Source organism: Cupressus sempervirens, chromosome 2 (genome assembly GCF_028749045.1).
Source record: "Cupressus sempervirens isolate cs-2001-9-10 chromosome 2, ASM2874904v1, whole genome shotgun sequence".
Taxonomy (NCBI): Eukaryota; Viridiplantae; Streptophyta; class Pinopsida; order Cupressales; family Cupressaceae; genus Cupressus; species Cupressus sempervirens.
This window is the reverse complement of record NC_143119.1, coordinates 28,246,663-28,258,705: the sequence shown is the minus strand read 5'-3', so window position 1 is coordinate 28,258,705 and position 12,043 is coordinate 28,246,663. Positions and strand designations below refer to the sequence as shown.

At 35.4% G+C, this 12,043-nt stretch overlaps 1 protein-coding gene across 1 annotated transcript; it reads right to left on the bottom strand.

Annotated features, from left to right (window-relative positions):
- Nucleotides 1-588: 588 nt before the first annotated feature.
- LOC149570915 (TMV resistance protein N-like) lies at nucleotides 589-4,721 on the bottom strand. Its single transcript, XM_089812475.1, has 4 exons — nucleotides 3,960-4,721; nucleotides 2,786-3,872; nucleotides 1,499-2,653; nucleotides 589-1,280 (listed from the first exon to the last, which is right to left on the bottom strand). The coding sequence occupies exons 1-4, from the start codon at nucleotides 4,454-4,456 to the stop codon at nucleotides 816-818; spliced, it is 3,204 nt and encodes a 1,067-aa protein (XP_089668601.1). The 5' UTR covers nucleotides 4,457-4,721; the 3' UTR covers nucleotides 589-815.
- Nucleotides 4,722-12,043: the final 7,322 nt, after the last annotated feature.

Genomic DNA, 12,043 nt, shown 5'->3' with positions numbered 1-12,043 from the left:
TGTGATCAGTCACTTATATTTTGACTATATTTTAATATAAAAAACAATCCAATACAAAGATAAATTTATAATTGAATTCATATACTTGTAATATAAAGTTAAAACCAATCAAAATTTATAATAGTTACAAATTTTAATAATAAAAAATATAGTGCTATATATTAATTATGACTACTCAAAATAATATATACAAATTTTCATTGTAACACAACTTATAAAGGTTATGATGTTTAGGTTATGGATAGTGCACCCCCTCCTATGAAAATTGACAACTAAGCTCACAAGGTCTTGATGAATGCCCCTCCCACCTGGTACCATAACAAGTTGGGCATAATTCCAAAATCTCTTCATATCTAGGTTTCTCTCTGTAGAATATGTTTTTTCATGCAAATTTGGTACTCTTACTGAATTGTATTGAACTTTGATGTCGTTCTTCCTAATGTTATCCGAAAGACGTTAGTTTTACATAAGATTTCAACATTGTATGTTGATTTTCAGACATTTTGTATCATTTATAATTTCCGACACTTGTGTGTTTTGTAAATTTTAGATAAAGATCTTTGACATTTAAAAAAACGAAAAAACAAATTTGATAAAGACTAAACGTCCCCATTACAACGAATTAAACGAAAGCTGGTAACGGTACGTAACTCAAATAAAGCGAATGGTGGTCCTGCCTAGTCAACAATCAACTTTTTTGAGGGGTAAAAGGTAGTCAAACATTGATTACTTTAATCGTAAGAGTCAATACATTCTTTCCTCTTTGGCCTCCAAAGAAACATTAAACATGGTTTATTTAAACGGGAATTGTTTCACTATACACCAAATGTTACAGTAGTAAAGGAGTTTTCTTCTGCCGGAGGACGAGTTGCATCATCATCTTCATACATTAAAAATTTGAAACAGGCCTTCCATTGCTGATGATGAGAATATGCATTCACGGTCATTTTATCTCCCGTTCTCAGCCAAGTAAAGTTGGAATTACACTCTACTCGAACAACTCGTATTTCCAACACATCTTCTCTTCCAAAACCTACCTCTGGGTGGATCACTTTGCGTGGCCCTGAATTCTTCTTCCTTTCGATCTCGTAGCACAGCCTGTTTGTGCCTTGGCAATCAAAGCCTTGCCCAAGTGAAAGACAACAAACGATATATCCCGCGCAATACTTGTGAACTGCACTTAATTCAACACAATTGTTCTGCCCATTCGCCTCGCCGCACAGCCATCTTGAACTGCTCACCGGACTAGACATCAGACATTCGTTTCTGAAAGAGTTAACCTGAGAATACTGTTATACGTTAGTCATCATTTAAACATTCAATATCGTTTTTAATTGTTAAACTCCAACACATACACATTTGTTACAGCTAGATTATCTATACGTTTGCATTTGATTATTGGGACAGTCTTATGGTGATCATCTTTAAACATCAACTATTTAATTTTAATACTTCTAGTCTAAAATCAAAGCCTTAGCGTGAGATTTATTTTTAATACCTGTATAGAATCGAATAAAGATTGGAGCTGTACGCGGGAGACGCCTGGCCCGCCAATGAAAAGACTCTCCAGTGATTTGAGACCCTGCAGGCACCTCCCCAGTTTGTCGGTGGATAGTTTCTGACACTCCATTAACCTCAGCGTGGTTAATCCATGCAATGAATCTAACCCCCCCACCTCCGTCAGATGACGTGATCCGCTGACGTCTAATCTAAAAAGATTCCTCATTCCGGACAAACAGTGTAATTTGTCCAGACGCGGGCAGTCGCGGACAAAAAGCATCTCCAGCGATGGCGGGACACGTCGCAGCTGGGAGAGCTCGCTGCAGCCGTCCAAATGAATCTCCCAAAGTGCGCTCAACTTTTCTAAGCCGCCAGAGAGACTCCGAAATCCGTTATGCTCAAGATGGAATACTCTTAACGAAGACAATTCGAATGTTCCGTCTGGGAGTCCCTCGTCACACAGTTGACAGTAGCCCGCATCCAGATAACACAAAGCTTTTAGGCCGCCAATTGTGTCCGGTAGCTGTCTAAGTTCACTATTGTGATGAATGTCTAGTCTTACTAAACTTGTCAGATTGCCAAAACTAGCTGGAAGATTGCGCAAATTCTTACACCAAGACAGATTCAGCTGTTTCAGACTTGAAAGCTTACCGAAATCATCTGGCAGAGAATAAACACCACAGCCTTCCATGTTGAGTGAAACTAAGCTGCCGAAGTTTCCCACCGTATCGGGCAAACTTCTCAGTAAGTGGCAATTGTGCAAGTCCAGGATCTGCAACTGGGTATAGATTATTTTAGAAGGAAGCTTCTCCAGGGATGTACATCCTCTCAAAATGAGCACTTTCAGTCTCTGAGGACTTACATTTGATTGTTCATCTGTTTCCTCGTCCCACAGATGAGTTATCTGACTGTCGGTCACCTCCAGAATAACAAGCTTGTTCAGGTTCATTCCCGTTGGTAGCCGTTTTGATGAACATCTCCTCCATCTTAGCCATCTCAGATCGTCCAAGCAGCATGGCTCAGAAAAATGTCCATCTATCACAACATCTGCAAGCCAAAGCAACCTCAAGTTGTAGAACATGAACGTGTCTGCTTTCAATGTCTTCCTCTCCTTGGGCTCGTAGCAAAGATAACGCGCTCTCATGGCCTTTCCCTAATTGATTCCATATAAGAGCACACATACATAACTCATTTCCATTGACACAAAAAAAAAATAGCCATACATAGTTTATGTTAGACATGACATACTCAAAAAATACTAGGTAGTAAAGAAATAGCTGAATACCAATGATAGATTCATCACTGAATGCACGGCGTCCTCATCGAATAGTCTTGTACGTTTATGGAGCTTTTCATTTGCCAGATTTCTGCCCAAATCTTTGAGGCAGCCACGGATCATAAATTCTTCTCTAGGACCCAAGTTTACCAAGGACTTTTGCAAGAGATTTCTGAGAGAAGCATGACAACTACTCCATTTCAACGCTGCCCAAAAGATCATAGCAATCCCTTTGTCGCTTCCAGTAAGAAAACAAGCTATATCCAGAAACATTGCCTTCTCGAAGGGATCAAGGGCATCGTAGGAGACCCTAAGAATCTTTTGCAAACTGGGCTCAAACTTCAACTTGTCGGTCATTCCTCTCCACACATTTCTATCGCCCGCACCAGCCAGGGTTTTCCCAGCAAATTGGAGAGCAAACGGGAGGCCTTCACAGGCACTCACAATATCACTGCTCAGAGTTTGTAGCTCTGGATCGGGACAGCTTGAACTGGGGAATGCATGGAATCTAAATAACTGCATGGCATATTCGTGAGGAAGTCCCTTCACCTCGTGCATTTTATCAACATTCGCCAGTTTTAGAATATGCTGATTCTGAGATGTGATGAGCAAACAACTGCCTTCCCCGAAGTCAGTGTAATTTCCTAAAAGAGCTTCTAACTGTTCCGCACTTTGAATGTCATCCAGCAGGAGGAGAATCTTCTTACCCTTGAGAGAGTGTTTCAGGAGACCTTTGACGCACCCTACTTCGCCTCTGAATGTTGATACATCTCTGAGCATCTCGGTCTGCAGATTTACAAGCCCATTTTCCCCATCACATCTTTCTCCCACACCCAGTAAGAAGCAATGCAATTCAAAGCGGGAGTATAAGAGTCGTTTGTAAACAACCTTGGCCAGGGTCGTTTTACCCATCCCGTCCATCCCGTGTATACCAACTTTCATAATCTTCTTCTGATGATCCCCTGCGTTTAGTAAATTCAAGATATCCTCCGCCCGCCAGTCTAAACCAAAGCATCTTGGAATGTCCAGACACACCTTTTCCGAAAGTAAGATGCTCACAACTTCCTTTATGACTTCTTCGATCACAAATTCCTCCCTGAAAATGGGTAAACAGCTAATATCAATGGTATAGTTTACACAATTGAAAAAGAGAAAAGAAATCAATTTAGCGAATACCAATTACCCGGAACTTTCTTTGTATGACCAGCCAGGTAGTCCACCAACACGCTCTAATGTTCCTTTCAACTCACTAATATCTTCAGGGCTGAATGTTTTCTCAAGTTCATGATTCTCGAAATCTTTTGTATATATGGCTCCATCTGGGTTACTAACCTGTGAAGGAGAAACGCCGTTAAAAAGAGGGATGATTCTCTTTCTACACTTTTCCATAAACCATACCTCCCTCAGGCACCATTTCGAAAAGGCAAAGTTTTTGGAGAAAATAGGAATACAGATTCTGCTTGACTGGATGCCTTGAACCAAAGAAGACGGAATATAATCACCCTTCTCTAAGCTTTTACTGTCTAAGAAGGTGAGAATGCCCACTTTATCAAGAGCAGAGTGTAATCGAGTAGCAAAATCTCGGCTGTCAAGGCCGCGAAAGCTCAAGAAAACATCACGATCATGTCTATTGTTAGTAGTACAGAGATGGGCTGAAAACCAGTTGGAGAGGCCCGACATGTTGCCGCTGCAACTTTTCTGTAAAATGAAAACTAATGAACTTCCGAAAGGATAGATTGGGATCCGTTTATGTTTGCGATCGTTTTGTACAGATTATTTTTGTACATATCCAATATAGCTTATAAAAAAACATCAAATTCAGGTTTATGTCCATATCTTTTTTGCTCTACGTAGATTCTTATGTCAGTATAGTATAATGTACACTGTATGTTTATTTTAGTGGGGATTAGATTGTACGTTATCAGATTTGAACCCTGCACATTGTGCTTCCGAGGCATGGCTCTAAACATGATAATTAATCAGCCCAAATCACTGTCACTCCCCAACGTTTTCTCAGCCGCCTTCAAAACTTGACAGGACAGGTGGGGTCAACAACTGTTCTTAATTTTGTCAAGCAAAGGCCGTACGATCTGGAGGCGTGCTAAGAAATCAACATCGTACTATGTTTTCTTTCACAAATGGTCATATCAAACAACTCTCATAAAGCCCGCTGATAGGGAAAGTTGTGGTTTCCTTGTAATTGAGGAGTGTAGCAATACTGCAAACATCCAACTTACGCATTGTCTTGATGTAAAGACGTTTTCGTCCCCTTCAATGTGTTCGACTGCCAATTGATTCCCTTTCACTTTTATTAAATTCTTTTGTACCTTTTTTATTCAAGTCGTCCTTATCTGTATCATAATAGTCGGCCAATCACTAATCCCCATTTTTTACGGATCGTTATCTTTAAGCAATAATGACTATTATTATTATAAGAGTGATTTTTTTTAGTTTGGTGGAAATATAAACGGTAAAAAGATTGAAAGATAATGATTTAAATTATATTTTGCATATCGAGTGGAAAACGGAAAGTAGTGTCTAGACAATTGTAATAGAACTTCTAGACAATTGTAATAGAACTTTCGTTCCACCTATTATAAATATTGATTTATTTTTTCATAAGTTAAAGTAAAACAGTTTAATCTATTTTCAAATATCTAAAATAGATTCATTAGTATACAATTGTTAGTCTGTGACTATTTTATATGTAGTGAGCTAATGTTTTCACTTGTATTCTTTAATTAATTTTTACAACTGAAAAAATTAAGTTTAAAATGTGATTTACTTTTAAAATTGTTTTTTAATTGTTTAATTTTTTTTCTAAAAGGATGATCCTAATTTTCCTAGGGGCATTTACTATTTTTTCAATTAAAAAATTCTAACAATAATATTGACGCTCTCTAGACTCGTCATCTGTAACCTCTGTTAGGTATGACCCCAACCCATTAGCCCAAACCCTCTTCTCATTCCACCTCTACTTTGTTTTTGCATCATCCCATGTTTTTAGGGTGTTGGTACAAACCCTATGTCACAGGGTTTGGCAAATTTCTGCCATCAGGTTCGAAATTCAACGAACTTCAAAACAACACAAAAAATTCGTTGAAGTTCGACTATCATTCATTACCTTCGTACGGATATAACGAGAAATCTTTGATAAAAGGTTTTTAAGGGTTTTCCATGTTTTTTCCTTGCATGCAGAGGTTTTTTCTCGCATCATTTTGATGCCTTGATCCATTTTATCATATGGGCTTTAGGGTTTTCGGTTAACTATACAATCGACATACGAATCAACCGAGCAAACCAGAGACGAGCGAAATAGGGTTTAGATCTTGTTCGCCAGATCTTTAGAAGTAAAGGAGGTCAAGAGGTCAATTCCGAAAGCCAGTTAAAAAGTTATATTGCACCAACGACGAAAATGATGGTAAAGGTAACAATTCTCTAGTAGTGTTGTGCAAAAACTAGTGTCTTTTTGTCTTTTTCATGACCGAGTATGGAATATTTTCTTTAAATAGAAAATACTTTGTCAAGACATCTGTTAGTCGAACAACATGTGCCTGACATGTGGAGTTTGACCTTTTCAACTTTCTCTGCACCTTTCTCTACCTCTGCCTTGACCTTCACCATTGAATTTAGGAAAAGTAAATTGTTTTGGTGTACATTCACATTTCATATCATACATCACAATATAACACCAAAAGAAGAGATTCGTGGCAATAAAGGACCATATATCATCAACGAGAAGCCAAACACTTGCTTATCTAAAAGTTGTTCTGGCTACCATTCCAAAAAATCTAGTGCTCAAGGGCTAGATATATATGATACAATGTATAAGTACATACCTTTTAATACTTTTATTGTCAAAGTCACTGGTAGCTATTATGCATTCCTTTATTTGAAGGAACTATACCATTAAATATTGGGTAATAGGTGTAGTGGATAAATTCTTAATCAAGTACCATAATTTTTATTGTTTTTATTTTGGGGTCCACCATATACATTGTTGCACTTTTAATAATCGTTACTCTTTTGATTCACCCTTGAACTTTATTCATTCTTGAGTCAAAGTTGAACTTGAACCTTCATTTCATCCTAAGTTCAATTTCAAGTTCAAGTTGTTCGTAAGAAAGTTGAAAGCCTTTTTCCTTTAGTGTTTGGTTTGGTCTGCCAACTTAGGTGTTGAACTTGAACCTTGAACCTTCTAGTTTCAAGTTCAAGTTCAACATCATGATTTTATTAATCGATCGTGCTATGATCATTTTCCTCATTAGGCATGTCTTCCTTAATAAGACATCAATGTGGATACTTCTCATATCTAGAATGTCGTGCATGATGGAACTGTTGGATATTCAAATATGATGATAAAGATTATTGGCAATTGTATGGAAAAGTACAAGTCATCATTAGAGGAAGTGTGATAGTAAGATGAGGTCATCAAAAAGGAGGGGTATTTTTCGATTTGATAGGAGGAGTTCATTACAAGGCCATGAATGTCTTGTCAAATAAATCTTCACATGAATGTATTTGATTATTCCACACTACCATATCTAGTTGTAATCTTTCTCAAACTTTCTTACCTTAAATATTGTTAATTTCTAGGATCGTTTCTGCAAATGTAGAATCATAGCCATTGTTATTGATGTTCTCCAAATGTAGATTTGGAACTCATATAAATATAAGAGGAGACAAGTCTCTATGGTGTAATCATCATTTAAATAATATAACATGAATAATAATAATATGTATAACAATATATGTATGTGTGTGTGTGTATTAACATAGATAATTATATATAGTAAATAATGATTAATACTAATAACAATAATGTATATCAAATTAAATCAATTCGACTAAAGTTACAACTTTAACACTCCGTCTTAGTTATGGAGGATTGGCATAGAACACATTACGCTCTCAAATATATGAAGAGATATCATCTCACCTTTTATAACACACAATTGAAATAAATTCTATAACTTTAATATAAGCTTAAACATCACCTAAAGTGTGGTCTATAATAGTAACTATGTCATGGTGTCTGACAAGATTTGGCCCAAAGAATCATAATAAGTTTGTTATCATGGTGTCCAACATAATCTGACCCAAAGCACCATGATAATAGGTCTATAATTAATAAGATCACCACCTTACAATGGTTACCTTCTGTCTATTCATTATCATGACTTCCAACACTCTGGGACAATAATTTAATGAAGTCTATCATGATAACAGGTCTACCATTTATAATATCGTCATCTTACAATGATTATCTTCTATTTATATATGCCAATGAAAGATTGTCACCTTTCATTACATATCATATGTGAAATAGTAACCACCATGAACCCAGTTATAGGGTGGTACGAAGGCTCTCATCTTAATTTTCTCTCATAGAGAAGAATGCATTACAAGGAGTTTCACTTAGAACTTCTCATAGAGAAGATATCATTCACAAAGGATTGCACCTCAAAAAAATTCTCCCTTTGAACAATGATCCTGGGAAGTTAGGTTTAGTAGTTACTCCCTTAGAAAATCTCTTCCCCAAGGATTCTTCTTAACTCACTCTAAATCTTATATCTAATTTTCTAGCGATAAGTCATCACTTCTTCATGATATACATAGGAGTGGGCCCATCAAAATTATGCAATTGCACACATGTATTTCTTGACTCCCTCTGAGTATCAATCTTCTAAGCTCAGGTGTATTTCCTTAGAAGAAGTGACATACTCCCTCTTAATATAGAAGAAACTCATAATCTCAATCATCAAAGATGTTTTCTTCAAAGGCCTCACTTTATCCATCTTGATCATTGGGGTCTTTGGAGCTACTATCATTAGATTGAGTCTATACAATATTTGGTAGCAAATGCAGAGTACCAACCTTCTTTTCTTGTAAGAATGTCTTCAACATAAAAGAAAAGATCAAAGAAAAAACCCTTATAGTATGTAAAAAATTACAAATAAGAGAGAGATTACAAAGAGTAGATAAATGTAAAAGATAAAAATACTTATCTGCACATGAAATTTCAAAAATTATCTTTTTAGATTATTTGAGAATGGAACATTTTCCCTCTAATTAAGGTTCAAGTGGGAATGTACCATTGACTATTATTCCTCCAAGAATGTAAAGTTTCCAAATCATTCTTATATTGTTGAACAATTTTGTATCAACTATGACAACTCCTTTCTAAGTTCCAACTTGCTCTTTTCATCCATTAACAGTCCAAACATTCATTTAGTTTAATAGTCGAAGTGAAAATATCCTTCAATTTTATCAAATTCATCCACAATATGCCAATATCTTGATTAAGTATGATTGTGCCACATGAATGACTCGTAACTTCTACAAATAAAAGTGACATCATTTAGAAGTCATCGCTTCCTCATGATGTAGACAAGGGGTAGGCCCATTAAAATCACATGGTCATGATGTATGAATCAAAGTCCTCTTGATAGTGACAATTTATTGATCACTCGAGAAATCCATCTCAACATTATTTACTCCCTCTTAATCAATTCGACCAAGATTGTCGAAGGTTAATGAGATCATATCCTCTCTATGCTCCCTCTCTTTTAAGGTTGCCTCTAATAAAATGCTAGACTCCCTCTAAATCTCAATCTCCTATTTCCCGCAATAACATTCTTAGAGGAAAAGAGCACTTTGAGGCACATAGCTCTTATAGTATGTATAGGAATACTAATCAGAATATTAACATTAGTTAGGATGTTAGTAGTTTAACTCATGCTTATTAGTAACAATAACATACATAACTCTTTATTTTATATTTCCAATAATAGAAACATAATACTTAATCTTTACCTTTCATAATCTCATAATGAACCTCTTTATATTATGGATAGGAGGTAGCTTACCTTAGAGATGTTGCAAGAATTTGATGAACTTGTTGCTTAGGACAGAGCTCCTTGTTGAGCTCTCCTTGTTGTAATATCTTTTGGCTTAATAAATTTTTACCCCTCTTTTTTCAAATAAATAAATAAATAAATACACATTTAAATAATAAATCACTAATACTTAGCACAATAAATTTAATGCAAATTAATCAACACTATTAACTTACCTCAATACTTGCCTTTTCTATAGTCGTGGTTGGATTGTCTAGAATACTACCTTTCTAAATTTTGGGAATGAGTATGTTCAAACTTATCTTTATTTAAATATACTCCAATCGATTCAAGCACTTAAGGAAATGTTGATTCATTTTGATTCCCAATATAAGTGATGTCTATATGAAAAGTAGTATTTACAACTACCTTTATTCCATACTTATCATGTCTATTCATTTCCATAATTCTATTCCCCATGTCTATACCTTTAATTGGTTCTCTCATCACATATCTTTGCATGCAAACCATAGGTCAAGCCCCTTTGAGAGAGACATGTTTGACCATCGTTTCATGGGAGGATTTACTCATTATAACTAGGGGTTGATTCTTTACTTTTGATAGTTTTGTTTTTCTGTTTTTTTTTTAATTTAATTTTTTTTTTAATTTAATTTATTGATGTCATTTAAAAATCATCGTGACATTCCAAAATTCCTCCCTCTATCAACCATTAATATCTATGCATTATTGTACTCACTCCACTCATATACTATGTCCTTCCATTATAAAAGCCGGTATGGTCCACTTTTTCACTATGCCTAATCACCCAAATGTTGTATCTATTCATTTCTCCACCATGATGATGTTGGAAATATAAGACAAATAACTAAGAGGGGAGGGTTGAATCAGTTACCATAAAAATAAATCCTAGATCCCTTAGATGTCAATACAAATCAAAACCAAACTCTGTTGAAATTGAAAATACTATTGTAACTTGGTTAGCACTGAATCACTTGGCAAACACTAAGAATTATTGATACTCAACAATCACTAACATAAATGCTTCTTAAGATGTTTACAATTATTAACCACAATTAACTTAGTTGTAGAAACATAAAGTAAATAACATGAACACATATGACTCTAGGATTTAACATGGAAACCCAATTTGGGAAAAATCACCAATTCCAAGTAGTTACTGTTTTTCACTTTTCTAAAGTGAGCCCTATTAGGAGTCAACCCTGTTAAAGGTTACAAAACACACTGTTAGGTGTGACCCCTTTAGAGGATTTAATCACCCTATTAGGAGTGGCCTTGTTAGAGGTCTTTAGATACTTCAATCTAGAAATGCCACCTTGTTAGAGGATTTAGCAAATAGTTGTTAAGCTAACTCTATTAAGAGATTTGATACACTGCTACAATTTTTAGAGAGTAACAATGATATGACCTGATTGCCGATGCAACTGCATTGCTGATTTCATATCTTTATTCTAGCTTGAATACTTGATCCTCCTTGATCGAATAAAACTTTACAGCACGATCAACTTAAGATACTCTATTATCCTTTCAATTCGCTTCCTTGATTTATCTTTTTAATGCCATGCTTCTCTACTTCAATCCCATAACTTGACCTTATATCTTTTCCCTTATCAATTCAGCTTGAATACAATTACAAATATTCAATATTCATCCCTTAAGTTGGCTAGATTTAACAAATAAATTCATCAAACTAAATATGTTGATTTAAGAAAATCCTTTTTTACCCGACCCAGCTTGGTCAACACTAACTCAAAAAAGATTTTCTTCAAACTTCCTTTGTTAATTGCATGAACTTCGTTAACACTACATCATGAATTGAATTCCTTTGGTAACTAAATGAGCTCATTTAACACTAGTTTCATGCCAACTTTTCTTTGATGCTTAAGTGAACTCGACAGACACTATCTTCCTACAAAATTCCTTTGGTAGTTGAGTGAGCTCAATGAACACTCACTCTGAACTTGGTAAACACTGAGACATTTGGTAGACATTGTAACATCCTTTGACTCCCAAGTCAGATCAACATATACTAATTTCTCAATATATACTTGACATAATTGTAATATCAAAGAATATATACAATTGATCAAAAAATTTCAACAATCTCCCTCTTTGGCATTGATGGCAACACAACATGTCATAATACAATGATATTTTAGAGAAAAATAAAAGTAAGAATAATATCCTTAACTTCATTTTGATTCGCATGCATGAGAACTCTCTCTATTACTGTGAACTCCCTCTATCATTAATCTCTCTGATTTTCAATATCTACATTATTCAACTCAAGCTCATTCTCCCACTTTGAGATCTCTAAAATATATAAGAAGATCTCTGATATGTGACAACAAACTCTCCCTCTTTGTCTGACTAGATAACAAACATTGAA

What these genes read in the sequence shown, in the direction of transcription:
- LOC149570915 (XM_089812475.1), bottom strand. Translation starts at nt 4,456, where the DNA reads ATGTCGGGCCTCTCCAACTGGTTTTCAGCCCATCTCTGTACTACTAAC. An exon ending in CAGTGATGAATCTATCATTG is followed by an intron (nt 2,654 to 2,785) that starts GTATTCAGCTAT and finishes GGAATCAATTAG; the next exon opens with GGAAAGGCCATGAGAGCGCG. An exon ending in CTTTATTCGATTCTATACAG is followed by an intron (nt 1,281 to 1,498) that starts GTATTAAAAATA and finishes CAGTATTCTCAG; the next exon opens with GTTAACTCTTTCAGAAACGA.